The sequence below is a fragment of the Leptodactylus fuscus genome, chromosome 1, assembly GCF_031893055.1.
Source record: "Leptodactylus fuscus isolate aLepFus1 chromosome 1, aLepFus1.hap2, whole genome shotgun sequence".
In the NCBI taxonomy this organism is placed as follows: domain Eukaryota; kingdom Metazoa; phylum Chordata; class Amphibia; order Anura; family Leptodactylidae; genus Leptodactylus; species Leptodactylus fuscus.
Window position 1 is genome coordinate 615,316 of NC_134265.1, and position 18,787 is coordinate 634,102.

Below are 18,787 nucleotides of genomic sequence, written 5' to 3' on the forward strand. Positions count from 1 at the left end.
TTATATATAGCCTGTGCCCCCCGAGTATACACACCTTATATATTATATATAGCCTGTGCCCCCCCTGAGTATACACACCTTATATATTATATATAGCCTGTGCCCCCCCTGAGTATACACACCTTATATATTATATATAGCCTGTGCCCCCCCTGAGTATACACACCTTATATATTATATATAGCCTGTGCCCCCCCCCTGAGTATACACACCTTATATATTATATATAGCCTGTGCCCCCCCTGAGTATACACACCTTATATATTATATATAGCCTGTGCCCCCTCCCTCAGTATACACACATTATATATAGCCTGTGCCCCCCCCCTCAGTATACACATATTATATATAGCCTGTGCTCCCCCCCGAGTATACACACCTTATATATTATATATAGCCTGTGCCCCCCCTCAGTATACACACATTATACATTATATATAGCCTGTGCTCCCCCCCTGAGTATACACACCTTATATATTATATATAGCCTGTGCCCCCCCCTCAGTATACACACCTTATATATTATATATAGCCTGTGCCCCCCCTCAGTATACACACCTTATATATTATATATAGCCTGTGTCCCCCCCTCAGTATACACACCTTATATATTATATATAGCCTGTGCCCCCCCCTCAGTATACACACCTTATATATTATATATAGCCTGTGCCCCCCCTCAGTATACACACATTATACATTATATATAGCCTGTGCTCCCCCCCTGAGTATACACACCTTATATATTATATATAGCCTGTGCCCCCCCCTCAGTATACACACCTTATATATTATATATAGCCTGTGCCCCCCCCTCAGTATACACACCTTATATATTATATATAGCCTGTGCTCCCCCCTGAGTATACACACATTATATATAGCCTGTGCTCCCCCCACCTGAGTATACACACCTTATATATTATATATAGCCTGTGCCCCCCCCTGAGTATACACACCTTATATATTATATATAGCCTGTGCCCCCCCCTGAGTATACACACCTTATATATTATATATAGCCTGTGCCCCCCCTGAGTATACACACCTTATATATTATATATAGCCTGTGCCCCCCCCCTCAGTATACACACATTATATATAGCCTGTGCTCCCCCCTGAGTATACACACCTTATATATTATATAGCCTGTGCCCCCCCCCCTGAGTACACACACCTTATATATTATATATAGCCTGTGCCCCCCCTCAGTATACACACATTATATATTATATAGAGCCTGTGCCCCCCCTGAGTATACACACCTTATATATTATATATAGCCTGTGCCCCCCTCAGTATACGCACCTTATATATTATATATAGCCTGTGCCCCCCCCCCGAGTATACACACATTATATATAGTCTGTGCTCCCCCCCCCCGAGTATACACACCTTATATATTATATATAGCCTGTGCCCCCCCTCAGTATACACACCTTATATATTATATATAGCCTGTAGCCCCCCTCAGTATACACACCTTATATATTATATATAGCCTGTGCCCCCCCCCCGAATATACATACCTTATATATTATATATAGCCTGTGCCCCCCTGAGTATACACACCTTATATATAGCTTGTGCCCCCCCTGAGTATACACACATTATATATTATATATAGCCTGTGCCCCCACTCAGTATACACACCTTATATATTATATATAGCCTGTGGCCCCCCCTCAGTATACACACCTTATATATTATATATAGCCTGTGCCCCCCCCGAGTATACATACCTTATATATTATATATAGCCTGTGCCCCCCCTGAGTATACACACCTTATATATTATATATAGCCTGTGCCCCCCCCAGTATACACACCTTATATATTATATATAGCCTGTGCCCCCCCCCCTCAGTATACACACATTATATATAGCCTGTGCTCCCCCCCCTGAGTATACACACCTTATATATTATATATAGCCTGTGCCCCCCCAGTATACACACCTTATATATTATATATAGCCTGTGCCCCCCCTGAGTATACACACCTTGTATATTATATATAGCCTGTGCCCCCCCCGAGTATACACACCTTATATATTATATATAGCCTGTGCCCCCCCTGAGTATACACACCTTATATATTATATATAGCCTGTGCCCCCCCTCAGTATACACACCTTATATATTATATATAGCCTGTGCCCCCCCCCCCCCGAGTATACACACATCATATATAGTCTGTGCTCCCCCGCCCGAGTATACACACCTTATATATTATATATAGCCTGTGCCCCCTCCCTCAGTATACACACATTATATATAGCCTGTGCCCCCCCTCAGTATACACACATTATATATAGCCTGTACTCCCCCCCTGAGTATACACACCTTATATATTATATATAGCCTGTGCCCACCCCCTCAGTATACACACATTATATATAGCCTGTGCCCCCCGAGTATACACACCTTATATATTATATATAGCCTGTGCCCCCCCTGAGTATACACACCTTATATATTATATATAGCCTGTGCCCCCCCTGAGTATACACACCTTATATATTATATATAGCCTGTGCCCCCCCTGAGTATACACACCTTATATATTATATATAGCCTGTGCCCCCCCCCTGAGTATACACACCTTATATATTATATATAGCCTGTGCCCCCCCCTGAGTATACACACCTTATATATTATATATAGCCTGTGCCCCCCCCCCGAGTATACACACATCATATATAGTCTGTGCTCCCCCGCCCGAGTATACACACCTTATATATTATATATAGCCTGTGCCCCCTCCCTCAGTATACACACATTATATATAGCCTGTGCCCCCCCCCTCAGTATACACATATTATATATAGCCTGTGCTCCCCCCCCGAGTATACACACCTTATATATTATATATAGCCTGTGCCCCCCCTCAGTATACACACATTATACATTATATATAGCCTGTGCTCCCCCCCTGAGTATACACACCTTATATATTATATATAGCCTGTGCCCCCCCCTCAGTATACACACCTTATATATTATATATAGCCTGTGCCCCCCCTCAGTATACACACCTTATATATTATATATAGCCTGTGCCCCCCCCTCAGTATACACACCTTATATATTATATATAGCCTGTGCCCCCCCCTCAGTATACACACCTTATATATTATATATAGCCTGTGCCCCCCCTCAGTATACACACATTATACATTATATATAGCCTGTGCTCCCCCCCTGAGTATACACACCTTATATATTATATATAGCCTGTGCCCCCCCCCTCAGTATACACACCTTATATATTATATATAGCCTGTGCCCCCCCCTCAGTATACACACCTTATATATTATATATAGCCTGTGCTCCCCCCTGAGTATACACACATTATATATAGCCTGTGCTCCCCCCACCTGAGTATACACACCTTATATATTATATATAGCCTGTGCCCCCCCCTGAGTATACACACCTTATATATTATATATAGCCTGTGCCCCCCCCTGAGTATACACACCTTATATATTATATATAGCCTGTGCCCCCCCTGAGTATACACACCTTATATATTATATATAGCCTGTGCCCCCCCCCTCAGTATACACACATTATATATAGCCTGTGCTCCCCCCTGAGTATACACACCTTATATATTATATAGCCTGTGCCCCCCCCCCTGAGTACACACACCTTATATATTATATATAGCCTGTGCCCCCCCTCAGTATACACACATTATATATTATATAGAGCCTGTGCCCCCCCTGAGTATACACACCTTATATATTATATATAGCCTGTGCCCCCCCTCAGTATACGCACCTTATATATTATATATAGCCTGTGCCCCCCCCCGAGTATACACACATTATATATAGTCTGTGCTCCCCCCCCGAGTATACACACCTTATATATTATATATAGCCTGTGCCCCCCCTCAGTATACACACCTTATATATTATATATAGCCTGTAGCCCCCCTCAGTATACACACCTTATATATTATATATAGCCTGTGCCCCCCCCCGAATATACATACCTTATATATTATATATAGCCTGTGCCCCCCTGAGTATACACACCTTATATATAGCTTGTGCCCCCCCTGAGTATACACACATTATATATTATATATAGCCTGTGCCCCCACTCAGTATACACACCTTATATATTATATATAGCCTGTGGCCCCCCTCAGTATACACACCTTATATATTATATATAGCCTGTGCCCCCCCCGAGTATACATACCTTATATATTATATATAGCCTGTGCCCCCCCTGAGTATACACACCTTATATATTATATATAGCCTGTGCCCCCCCCAGTATACACACCTTATATATTATATATAGCCTGTGCCCCCCCCCTCAGTATACACACATTATATATAGCCTGTGCTCCCCCCCCTGAGTATACACACCTTATATATTATATATAGCCTGTGCCCCCCCAGTATACACACCTTATATATTATATATAGCCTGTGCCCCCCCCTGAGTATACACACCTTGTATATTATATATAGCCTGTGCCCCCCCCCGAGTATACACACCTTATATATTATATATAGCCTGTGCCCCCCCTGAGTATACACACCTTATATATTATATATAGCCTGTGCCCCCCCTCAGTATACATACCTTATATATTATATATAGCCTGTGCCCCCCCCGAGTATACATACCTTATATATTATATATAGCCTGTGCCCCCCCTCAGTATACACACCTTATATATTATATATAGCCTGTGCCCCCCCCGAGTATACATACCTTATATATTATATATAGCCTGTGCCCCCCCCCTGAGTATACACACCTTATATATTATATATAGCCTGTGCCCCCCCTCTGAGTATACACACCTTATATATTATATATAGCCTGTGCCCCCCCTGAGTATACACACCTTATATATAGCCTGTGGCCCCCCCTCAGTATACACACCTTATATATTATATATAGCCTGTGCCCCCCCCCTCCGAGTATACACACCTTATATATTATATATAGCCTGTGCCCCCCCCTGAGTATACACACCTTATATATTATATATAGCCTGTGCCCCCCCTGAGTATACATACCTTATATATTATATATAGCCTGTGCCCCCCCCTGAGTATACACACCTTATATATTATATATAGCCTGTGCCCCCCTGAGTATACATACCTTATATATTATATATAGCCTGTGCCCCCCCTGAGTATACACACCTTGTATATTATATATAGCCTGTGCCCCCCCCGAGTATACACACCTTATATATTATATATAGCCTGTGCCCCCCCTGAGTATACACACCTTATATATTATATATAGCCTGTGCCCCCCCTCAGTATACACACCTTATATATTATATATAGCCTGTGCCCCCCCCGAGTATACATACCTTATATATTATATATAGCCTGTGACCCCCCTCAGTATACATACCTTATATATTATATATAGCCTGTGCCCCCCCCCGAGTATACATACCTTATATATTATATATAGCCTGTGCCCCCCCCTCAGTATACACACCTTATATATTATATATAGCCTGTGCCCCCCCCCCGAGTATACATACCTTATATATTATATATAGCCTGTGCCCCCCCCTGAGTATACACACCTTATATATTATATATAGCCTGTGCCCCCCCTCTGAGTATACACACCTTATATATTATATATAGCCTGTGCCCCCCCCTGAGTATACACACCTTATATATAGCCTGTGGCCCCCCTCAGTATACACACCTTATATATTATATATAGCCTGTGCCCCCCCCCTCCGAGTATACACACCTTATATATTATATATAGCCTGTGCCCCCCCCTGAGTATACACACCTTATATATTATATATAGCCTGTGCCCTCCCTGAGTATACATACCTTATATATTATATATAGCCTGTGCCCCCCCCTGAGTATACACACCTTATATATTATATATAGCCTGTGCCCCCCCTGAGTATACATACCTTATATATTATATATAGCCTGTGCCCCCCCTGAGTATACACACCTTATATATTATATATAGCCTGTGCCCCCCCCTGAGTATACACACCTTATATATTATATATAGCCTGTGCCCCCCCTCTGAGTATACACACCTTATATATTATATATAGCCTGTGCCCCCCCCTGAGTATACACACCTTATATATAGCCTGTGGCCCCCCCTCAGTATACACACCTTATATATTATATATAGCCTGTGCCCCCCCCCGAGTATACATACCTTATATATTATATATAGCCTGTGCCCCCCCTGAGTATACACACCTTATTTATTATATATAGCCTGTGCCCCCCCCTCAGTATACACACCTTATATATTATATATAGCCTGTGCCCCCCCCTCAGTATACACACCTTATATATTATATATAGCCTGTGCCCCCCCTGAGTATACATACCTCATATATTATATATAGCCTGTGCCCCCGAGTATACACACCTTATATATTATATATAGCCTGTGCCCCCCCTGAGTATACATACCTTATATATTATATGTCGCCTGTGCTTCTGAGTATACACAGGCTATATATAATATATAAGGTGTGCATACTCGGGGGGGGGGGGGGGGCACAGGCTATATATAAGGTGTGCCCCCCTGAGTATATACACCCTATATATTATATATAGCCTTTGCCCCCCTGAGTATACACACCCTATATGTGATATATAGCCTGTGCCCCCCCTCAGTATACACACATTATATATAGCCTGTGCCCCCCCTCAGTATACACACCCTATATATTATATATTGCCTGTGCCCCTCCTGAGTACGCACACTCTGTATGTGATTATACAGCCACTATATATGATATATAGTATATACCCCCTGTATGTGCTATATATCTCGTATCCCTCCTGAGTATACATCCCTGTATGTTTTAAATCCTTAGAGTATGCAATATATACCTGTGCCCCTCCTGAATATACACCCCCTATATGCGCTATATACCCTCTTCTCCTCCGGAGTACACACCCTAAATGACATATATAGCCTGCACTCCTCGTGATTATACAGCCACTACATAAGATATATACGCTGTGATCCTCCTCAGTATACACCCCCTATATATTATACCTATTTTTTTCCGCTCCTGAGTATACACACCTATATGTGATATATACCCTCGTAGAGCTCGTGATTTTACAGCTATACCCTATATATGATATATACCCTGTACCACCTCAAACCACCGGTGAGGGTCTGGCTGAAGATATTTGACGCAGTCATCTCCCCGATCCTTCTCTATGGCAGTGAGGTTTGGGGCCCAGCCACCTACCCAGACCAGTCAAAGTGGGATTCCAGCCCAACAGAGAACTTCCACCTGGAGTTCTGCAAATACCTGCTCCATGTCCATCGCAACACCTCCAACATGGCCTGCAGGGCAGAGCTAGGCAGACTCCCCCTATGGCTCACCATACAGAAGAGGGCGCTAGCTTTCCAGGCACACATCCAGGGGAGCGACTCCTACCACCACCAAGCATGGCTAAGCCACCGGAGCAAACCAGACACTCACCAACCAAACAGCAGCCAACCACCAAACCAAAAACACCAACAGATGATAACCAAGGCCGAAATAAAGGCGACCACAGAGGCAAACAGAGAGCGGTACATTGAAGAATGGAGAAACCAAATAAATAACTCCAAGAAACTCACCAATGTGTACCAATCCCTACAAAGGGACTACACCATGGCCACCTACCTGGAGAGAATACGCCACCCCAAGCACAGACAGACCCTGAGCCGGTACAGACTGAGCGCCCACAACCTAGAGATAGAGACGGGGCGATACAGGCAGACGTACAAGCCACGGGAGAAGAGACTGTGCCAGCACTGTGACCAGGGGGCCCTAGAAGACCAGACCCACTTCCTGCTACACTGCACCAAATACTCAGCTGTGAGGGCCGTCTACTACCAAAGACTCTCTGCCTACATCCCAGACTGGGAGAAGAGGAAACTCTACATCCTACTGGGAGAAGAAGAGGCCACTGTGGAGATCGCTGCCCAATACGTGTCCAGCTGTCACCAAACCAGAGGAAGATGAGACTCCACGGACTGTTATATTTATCCCAATACACCCGCCCCACCCCACCCCCACCTCCCCATATAGCTGTCACCAACGAAGAGGAGACTCCACGGACTGTTATATTTATCCCAATACACCCGCCCCACCCCACCTCCCCATATAGCGGTCACCAACTAAGAGGAAGATGAGACTCCACGGACTGTTATATTTATCCCAAACCACCCACCCCACCCCCACCTCCCCATATAGCAGTCACCAACTAAGAAGAAGATGAGACTCCATGGACTGTTATACCCCAAATCACCCCCCCTCCCCCCATACTCACCACTCCCCCCCTTCACTTTACTAGCTTTGGCAATGCCAAATATCTATTTGGGCATGCCAATAAAGCTTGTTTGATTCCTTGATTGACTCTTGATTCCCTGTAATCCCCCTATATATTATACATATTCTTTACAGCTCCTGAGTATACACCCCCTATATCAGTGATGGCGAACCTTTTAGAGACCGAGTGCCCAAACTGCAACCCAAAACCCACTAAATTTTCGCGGAGTGCCAACACGACAATATAGACTTAATACTATGCGGATCCACAATTGCGGACAGTTACTGACCAAAAATTACAGTCATGTGGGGCTTTACAGAGCTTTCAATAATACAAACAACGTTGTACTGAAATGTAAAGGTCTCGGCATTTGGGACTTTGAACAATTAATTTTCACTATTTACATCGCACAGGATCTGTTTTATAGTGAGCGTGTAATATTCTTACATCCTGTACTAATATCACGTCTGCTATAAAACAGATACTGTGTGATATAAATAGTGAGGGGACCCCAGACAGTATTATATGCTCTGCAGTGGGCCCACCACACAATATTATATTCTCCACAGTACCACAGTAGCCCCCCAGTGTTATATGCTCCGCAGTAGGTGTCCCCCCCCCCCCACAGGATTATATGCTCCACAGTGGCATCCACACACAGTATTGTGTGCTTATAAATAGCCCCCCCCCCAGTATTATATGCTCTTTAGTACACCCCCCAGTATTATAAGCCACCCCAGTATTATAAGCCCCCCCAGTATTATACACTCCCCCCAGTATTATAAGCCCCCTCAGTATTATACACTCCCCCCAGTATTATACACCCCACCCAGTATTATACACCCCACCCAGTATTATAAGCCCCCCCAGTATTATACACTCCCCCCAGTATTATACACTCCCCCCAGTATTATACACCCCACCCAGTATTATACACTCCCCCCAGTATTATACACTCCCCCCAGTATTATACACTCCCCCCAGTATTATACACTCCCCCCAGTATTATAAGCCCCCTCAGTATTATACACTCCCCCCAGTATTATACACTCCCCCCAGTATTATACACCCCACCCAGTATTATAAGCCCCCCCAGTATTATACACTCCCCCCAGTATTATAAGCCCCCCCAGTATTATACACTCCCCCCAGTATTATAAGCCCCCCCAGTATTATACACTCCCCCCAGTATTATAAGCCCCCTCAGTATTATACACTCCCCCCAGTATTATACACTCCCCCCAGTATTATACACCCCACCCAGTATTATAAGCCCCCCCAGTATTATACACTCCCCCCAGTATTATAAGCCCCCCCAGTATTATACACCCCACCCAGTATTATACACTCCCCCCAGTATTATACACTCCCCCCAGTATTATACACTCCCCCCAGTATTATACACCCCACCCAGTATTATAAGCCCCCCCAGTATTATAAGCCCCCCCAGTATTATACACTCCCCCCAGTATTATAAGCCCCCCCAGTATTATACACTCCCCCCAGTATTATAAGCCCCCCCAGTATTATACACCCCACCCAGTATTATACACCCCACCCAGTATTATACACCCCACCCAGTATTATACACTCCCCCCAGTATTATAAGCTCCCCCCAGTATTATACACTCCCCCCAGTATTATACACTCCCCCCAGTATTATACACTCCCCCCAGTATTATACACTCCCCCCAGTATTATACACTCCCCCCAGTATTATACACTCCCCCCAGTATTATACACCCCACCCAGTATTATACACTCCCCCCAGTATTATAAGCCCCCCCAGTATTATACACCCCACCCAGTATTATACACTCCCCCCAGTATTATACACTCCCCCCAGTATTATACACTCCCCCCAGTATTATAAGCCCCCTCAGTATTATACACTCCCCCCAGTATTATACACCCCACCCAGTATTATAAGCCCCCCCAGTATCATACACCCCACCAAGTATTATAAGCGCTCCCCCCAACATCATATACACAGTGAGCCACTCTCATACTCACCCCTGAAGAGCCGCCGGCATCCACCTTCTTGTCACTGGCGGCGCTGATGACGTCATCGCGCCCGCGTCGGGGCAGAGGTCAAACTCTGCAGCCAGTGTAGGCCGCGGTTGCGCGATCCGCGGCCTACCCTGACAGCTTTCAGCTGTATGTGCATTTGCACATACAACTGAAGGCAGTGATCGCTCATCAACGGGGAATCCTGTACCGGATTCCCTGTTGGTGAGCGATCCGGGCGACCGCACGCGTGCCATAGGTTCGCCATCACTGCCCTATGTTCTATATATTGCATATCCCTTCTGAGTATACATCCCTGTAGGTTATAAATCCCCAGAGGAATCAATATATACCAGTGCTCCTCCTGTATATACACCCCCTATATGTGCTATATACCCTCTGCTCCTCCAGAGTACACCCCCCCTATATGAGATATATAGCATGAACGCCTTGTGATTATACAGCCACTATATATGATATATACCCTGTAATCCTCCGGAGTATATCACGTACTTCGCCCTCCTCGATGTTGAAAGTGATTCAAGTATTCCCGTATCTCGATGATTGGCTAATAGCCGCGGCGTCCGTACCCCTTCTGTAAATGAGAAATGCGCTTCGTCTCCTACCTTTAGATGTCTTCTCTGCGCCGCCGTTTGGTAGAAATCCCGGTTTTCTTCTGTATGCAAATGAGTTCTCTTGCCGCACTGGGGGCAGGCCCAATACTGCGAGGGAACTCTCCAGCACTGCCTCCATCTTCTTCAGGAATGGCCTCTTCACGCATCTTCTTCTGGAGCTGGGTTCAAACTTCTAGGCCTCGGGCAGAGCCGACTGCGCAAGAAAATGGCCGCTTACTTACTGTGTAGACGCTGTACAGCAGCCTCGTGGCCGAGGATACACAAGTCTCCACCTTCACCAAGCGTTATCATCTGAGGGTCCAGCCATTGGCACAGCAGAACTTCTTACAGTGTCCCCCTTTATGTGCCAGCGAGGTCCCATCTCTGCTGCCGCAGGAACAATAAGAAAGACAACATTGAGTTTACCTGAAATTCTGCTTTGAGTACAAGGCAGCGCCGGGATCCCTCCAAGTAACAACACAAAGAGATAGTGGGGGAGGGGATCTGACACCCTTCATTATGGTAATTCACTGTCTCATTGCCATGTAGGTCCTAGGAGGAAGGAAGACACTTCTGGGCTGCCAAAGCAAGGAAAAGTCCAGGTAACCCAATTTATCCCGTATCACTCCTGAGCGTACACTCTATGTATTATATATATATGCTCTTCTCTCTCTCTCTTTCCTTTTGGTCTCTCTCTTTCTCTCTCCGTCTCTCTCTCTTGGTCTGTCTCGGTCTGTGTCTCTTTCTCTCTCCGTCTCTATTTCTCTGTGTCTCTTTCTGTCTTGGTCTGTCTCTGTGTGTGTGTGTGTCTCTCTCTTGGTCTCTCTCTTGTTCTGTCTCGGTCTGTGTCTCTTTCTCTGTCTCTATTTCTCTGTGTCTTTCTGTCTTGGTCTCTCTCTTGGTCTGTCTCTTTCTCTCTCCCTCTCTTTCTCTCTCCGTCTCTCTCTCTCCGTCTCTTTCTCTCTCAGTCTCTTTCTCTCTCTGTCTCTATTTCTCTGTGTCTCTTTCTGTCTTGGTCTGTCTCTGTGTGTGTGTGTCTCTCTCTTGGTCTCTCTCTTGTTCTGTCTCGGTCTGTGTCTCTTTCTCTGTCTCTATTTCTCTGTGTCTTTCTGTCTTGGTCTCTCTCTTGGTCTGTCTCTTTCTCTCTCCGTCTCTTTCTCTCTCCGTCTCTTTCTCTCTCCGTCTCTTTCTCTCTCCGTCTCTTTCTCTCTCCGTCTCTTTCTCTCTCCGTCTCTTTCTCTCTCCGTCCCTTTCTCTGTCTCTATTTCTCTGTGTCTCTTTCTGTCTTGGTCTCTCTCTTGGTCTGTCTCTTTCTGTCTCGGTCTGTGTCTCTTTCTCTCTCTGTCTCTATTTCTCTGTGTCTCTCTCTTGGTCTCTCACTCTCTCTCGGTCTGTCTCTCTTTCTCTCTCTGTCTCTTTCTCTCTCCGTCTCTTTCTCTCTCCCTCTCTTTCTCTCTCTGTCTCTTTCTCTCTCCGTCTCTCTCTCTCCGTCTCTTTCTCTCTCCGCCTCTTTCTCTCTCTGTCTCTATTTCTCTGTGTCTCTCTCTTGGTCTGTCTCTTTCTGTCTCGGTCTGTGTCTCTTTCTCTCTCCGTCTCTTTCTCTCTCCCTCTCTTTCTCTCTCCGTCTCTCTCTCTCCGTCTCTCTCTCTCTGTCTCTATTTCTCTGTGTCTCTTTCTCTCTTCGTCTCTTTCTCTCTTCGTCTCTTTCTCTCTCCGTCTCTTTCTCTCTCCGTCTCTTTCTCTCTCCGTCTCTTTCTCTCTCCGTCTCTTTCTCTGTCTCTATTTCTCTGTGTCTCTTTCTGTCTTGGTCTCTCTCTTGGTCTGTCTCTTTCTGTCTCGGTCTGTGTCTCTTTCTCTCTCTGTCTCTATTTCTCTGTGTCTCTCTCTTGGTCTCTCACTCTCTCTCGGTCTGTCTCTCTTTCTCTCTCTGTCTCTTTCTCTCTCCGTCTCTCTCTCTCCGTCTCTTTCTCTCTCCGTCTCTTTCTCTCTCTGTCTCTATTTCTCTGTGTCTCTCTCTTGGTCTGTCTCTTTCTGTCTCGGTCTGTGTCTCTTTCTCTCTCCGTCTCTTTCTCTCTCCCTCTCTTTCTCTCTCCCTCTCTTTCTCTCTCCGTCTCTCTCTCTCCGTCTCTCTCTCTCTGTCTCTATTTCTCTGTGTCTCTTTCTGTCTTGGTCTGTCTCTTTCTGTCTCGGTCTGTGTCTCTTTCTCTCTCCGTCTCTCTGTCTCTATTTCTCTGTGTCTCTTTCTGTCTTGGTCTGTCTCTTTCTGTCTCGGTCTGTGTCTCTTTCTCTCTCTGTCTCTTTCTCTCTCTGTCTCTTTCTCTCTCCGTCTCTTTCTCTCTCCGTCTCTTTCTCTCTGTGTCTCTTTCTCTCTGTGTCTCTATTTCTCTGTGTCTCTATTTCTCTGTGTCTCTTTCTCTCTCCGTCTCTTTCTCTCTCCGTCTCTTTCTCTCTCCGTCTCTTTCTCTCTCCGTCTCTATTTCTCTCTCCGTCTCTATTTCTCTCTCCGTCTCTATTTCTCTCTCCGTCTCTTTCTCTCTCCGTCTCTTTCTCTCTCCGTCTCTTTCTCTCTCCGTCTCTTTCTCTCTCCGTCTCTTTCTCTCTCCGTCTCTTTCTCTCTCCGTCTCTTTCTCTCTCCGTCTCTATTTCTCTCCGTCTCTTTCTCTCTCCGTCTCTTTCTCTCTCCGTCTCTTTCTCTCTCCGTCTCTTTCTCTCTCCGTCTCTTTCTCTCTCCGTCTCTTTCTCTCTCCGTCTCTTTCTCTCTCCGTCTCTTTCTCTCTCCGTCTCTTTCTCTCTCCGTCTCTATTTCTCTGTGTCTCTTTCTCTCTCCGTCTCTTTCTCTCTCCGTCTCTTTCTCTCTCCGTCTCTTTCTCTCTCCGTCTCTTTCTCTCTCCGTCTCTTTCTCTCTCCGTCTCTTTCTCTCTCCGTCTCTTTCTCTCTCCGTCTCTTTCTCTCTCCGTCTCTTTCTCTCTCCGTCTCTTTCTCTCTCCGTCTCTTTCTCTCTCCGTCTCTTTCTCTCTCCGTCTCTTTCTCTCTCCGTCTCTTTCTCTCTCCGTCTCTTTCTCTCTCCGTCTCTTTCTCTCTCCGTCTCTTTCTCTCTCCGTCTGTCTCTTACCCTCTCTGTCTCTGATTTGTACTGAGGTCTCGTGTGGATTTGGTTGGTCTCTTGTAGTGATGCCTGCGCTGTCACTCTGGAGGGCGCTCTACACCAGTTTTGCAGTAGGATGTTCAGGAACATTTCGCTCGTCCCTTGCGCTGGGTAATTCGTGGACTCGGCCACAGCAGGTAGGTTGGTGATGGCGGTGCCATTAAGGTGTGACCTGCGCCCGATGGTGTGTACAGCGCTCAGCCTCATAGGGCTCAAGCTGGGGCCATTACTGCAACATGTGAACACAACCATAGACTAGACCTACAGCCACACAAGAAGTATTTCTATAGGATGTGCTCAAGGTGCAGAATCAGAACAGTGTGAACAGAGCCTGACCCTCAGATGTCGTGGGATACAATGGTATAAGTGGCTGTCGGCATTGGTGCAGAACATAACACAGTCCTGCCCTCGAGGAGCCGAGGATTTAGTGCTGTAGCGTTAGCACCCCGGCCAGGCTGCAGGTCGCAGGGTGAGCGGACGTCATGTTGTGAGGCTCAACAGCGACAAACTTCACACGTCAGTAAATGATTTCCATCTCCCAAAGCTGCAGAATGTGAAGGGATCCTAAAATATAATGTCGTACTCCTAAAATCTCTCTATTAGTCCAGAGCAGCCTCTAAAATACTAAAACAGCCATTTCTCTCAGGTAGTAACCCTAAAGTGCGGAGAGGATGGTGGACGAGTCCTCCAAGGGACACCCCGCTACACATAAAGGGTGGACGGGGAGAGGAAGCCAATTCATCAATCCCATCCTCCAGTCTGTAGACCCTCCGCCTTACTACAGGAACGAAAGGATGAGACAGATTGTTCTGGAGGGCTCGTCTACCATCCCCTCCACACTTTAGGGGGCAGTATTTTATAGGGTGCGCTGGACTAATAGAGAGAGTTTAGGACTACAACGTTATGTTTTAGGGTTCCTTCACGTTCTGAAATTTTGGGATTTTCCTGTGAACAATTTCCACTCAAATATTTGGTGGAAATCACTTCAAATACATTTCACTATGTCTATAGATATGTAGTCCTAGGAGTCCTGACAGTGTCATACACTATGTATTATAGATATATATAGTCCTAGGAGTCCTGACAGTGTCATACACTATGTATTATAGATATATAGTCCTAGGAGCCTGACAGTGTCATACACTATGTATTATAGATATATATAGTCCTAGGAGTCCTGACAGTGTCATACACTATGTATTATAGATATATATATAGTCCTAGGAGCCCTGACAGTGTCATACACTATGTATAATAGATATATATAGTCCTAAGAGTCCTGACAGTGTCATACACTATGTATTATAGATATATATAGTCCTAGGAGCCCTGACAGTGTCATACACTATGTATTATAGATATATATAGTCCTAGGAGCCCTGACAGTGTCATACACTATGTATTATAGATATATATAGTCCTAGGAGCCCTGACAGTGTCATACACTATGTATTATAGATATATATAGTCCTAGGAGCCCTGACAGTGTCATACACTATGTATTATAGATATATATATAATCCTAGGAGCCCTGGCAGTGTCATACACTATGTATTATAGATATATATAGTCCTAGGAGCCCTGACAGTGTCATACACTATGTATTATAGATATATATAGTCCTAGGAGCCCTGACAGTGTCATACACTATGTATTATAGATATATATAGTCCTAGGAGCCCTGACAGTGTCATACACTATGTATTATAGATAGATATATATAGTCCTTGGAGTACCTGATATAATGTGGGAGTTGCAGGTGTCTGTGACAGAGGAGCTGAGATCATTGTGTAGCCTTTCGCTTTGGGGACATGTCACTGCTGCATCATTGGCTAGCATTATGTATGAAGTGGCCGCTGTGTACATGACTACCACACGCCCCTGTAGACACATTTGGTTCCTGCTGAGTAGCAGACCAGAGCAGATCACACCAAAGCAAACCTACGCTACCCTAAGGGTTGGTTCACACTAGCGCTTGTATTCCATCCGGAATTAGTCCGCATAGACACCCCCCCGGACAAATGATTCGTGCAGGCGGTGCACAGCAAGCACACGGACCCTATAGACTATAATGGGCTCCGTGTGCTTTGACAGTACATCGCTTTCAATTGCATTTGTATTCCATCCGGGGGACATCCTTGAGAACGGAATACAAGCGCTAGTGTGAACCAACCCTAAGAGAACAAACCAATGATTGGGTAAAGCAGCTCAGGCTTGAGTTTTGACGTCTACCTATCCCTAGATACAGGGTCACTACTTTCGACACCTCTTGTCCAAATCCAAAGACACTTGTCCTCCGTACACCCACACTCCCAGAAGATAGCTTCGGCTGGACCGTAACACTGGCTCTACACACGAGGCACCGGCACACTCAGCATTACACCGTAACACTGGCTCTACACACGAGGCACTGGCACACACAGCATTACACTGTAACACTGGCATTTCACACATGGCACTGGCACACTCAGCATTACACCGTAACACTGGCTCTACACACATGGCACCGGCACACTCAGCATTACACCGTAACACTGGCTCTACACACGAGGCACCGGCACACTCAGCATTACACCGTAACACTGGCATTTCACACATGACACCGGCACACTCAGCATTACACCGTAACACTGGCATTTCACACATGGCACCGACACACAAAGCATTATACCGTAACACTGGCTCTACACACGAGGCACTGGCACACACAGCATTACACTGTAACACTGGCATTTCACACATGGCACTGGCACACTCAGCATTACACCGTAACACTGGCTCTACACACATGGCACCGGCACACTCAGCATTACACCGTAACACTGGCATTTCACACATGGCACCGGCACACTCAGCATTACACCGTAACACTGGCATTTCACACATGGCACCGGCACACTCAGCATTACACCGTAACACTGGCATTTCACACATGGCACCGACACACAAAGCATTATACCGTAACACTGGCTCTACACACGAGGCACTGGCACACACAGCATTACACTGTAACACTGGCATTTCACACATGGCACCGGCACACTCAGCATTACACCGTAACACTGGCATTTCACACATGGCACCGGCACACTCAGCATTACACCGTAACACTGGCTCTACACACATGGCACCGGCACACTCAGCATTACACCGTAACACTGGCATTTCACACATGGCACCGGCACACTCAGCATTACACCGTAACACTGGCATTTCACACATGGCACCGGCACACTCAGCATTACACCGTAACACTGGCATTACACACATAGCCCTGACACACAAAGCATTATACCGTAACACTGGCTCTACACACGAGGCACTGGCACACACAGCATTACACCGTAACACTGGCATTACACACGTGGCACTGGCACACTCAGCATTATAGCGTAACACTGGCTCTACACATGAGGCATCGGCACACTCAGCATTACACCGTAACACTGCCATTAAACACGTGGCACTGGCACACTCAGCATTATAGCGTAACACTGGCTCTACACATGAGGCATCGGCACACTCAGCATTACACCGTAACACTGCCATTACACACATAGCCCGGACACACACAGCATTACACCGTAACACTGGCATTACACACGAGGCACTGGCACACTCAGCATTACACCGTAACACTGGCATTACACACATAGCCCTGACACACAAAGCATTATACCGTAACACTGGCTCTACACACGAGGCACTGGCACACACAGCATTACACCGTAACACTGGCATTACACACGTGGCATTGGCACACTCAGCATTACACCGTAACACTGGCATTACACACGAGGCACCGGCACACTCAGCATTACACCGTAACACTGGCATTTCACACATGGCACCGGCACACTCAGCATTACACCGTAACACTGGCTCTACACACGAGGCACTGGCACACACAGCATTACACTGTAACACTGGCATTTCACACATGGCACTGGCACACTCAGCATTACACCGTAACACTGGCTCTACACACATGGCACCGGCACACTCAGCATTACACCGTAACACTGGCTCTACACACGAGGCACCGGCACACTCAGCATTACACCGTAACACTGGCATTTCACACATGACACCGGCACACTCAGCATTACACCGTAACACTGGCATTTCACACATGGCACCGACACACAAAGCATTATACCGTAACACTGGCTCTACACACGAGGCACTGGCACACACAGCATTACACTGTAACACTGGCATTTCACACATGGCACTGGCACACTCAGCATTACACCGTAACACTGGCTCTACACACATGGCACCGGCACACTCAGCATTACACCGTAACACTGGCATTTCACACATGGCACCGGCACACTCAGCATTACACCGTAACACTGGCTCTACACACATGGCACCGGCACACTCAGCATTACACCGTAACACTGGCATTTCACACATGGCACCGGCACACTCAGCATTACACCGTAACACTGGCTCTACACACATGGCACCGGCACACTCAGCATTACACCGTAACACTGGCATTTCACACATGGCACCGGCACACTCAGCATTACACCGTAACACTGGCATTTCACACATGGCACCGGCACACTCAGCATTACACCGTAACACTGGCATTTCACACATGGCACCGACACACAAAGCATTATACCGTAACACTGGCTCTACACACGAGGCACTGGCACACACAGCATTA

At 46.2% G+C, this 18,787-nt stretch overlaps 1 protein-coding gene across 4 annotated transcripts in view; it reads left to right on the top strand.

The window, feature by feature from the left end:
* Window positions 1-18,787, top strand: part of HINT2 (histidine triad nucleotide binding protein 2) — a 36,395-nt gene that overhangs the window by 5,553 nt on the left and 12,055 nt on the right. For 2 of the 4 annotated variants that reach the window (XM_075262341.1, XM_075262342.1), the window contains exon 2: window positions 14,128-14,240. In XM_075262341.1, the coding sequence (XP_075118442.1) occupies window positions 14,130-14,240 (111 nt within the window). In that variant the 5' untranslated portion in view covers window positions 14,128-14,129. Of the gene's footprint in view, window positions 1-11,106; window positions 11,430-11,507; window positions 11,561-14,127; window positions 14,241-18,787 lie in introns of all 4 variants that reach the window. The other 2 variants (XM_075262340.1, XM_075262339.1) reach the window with 2 other exon arrangements.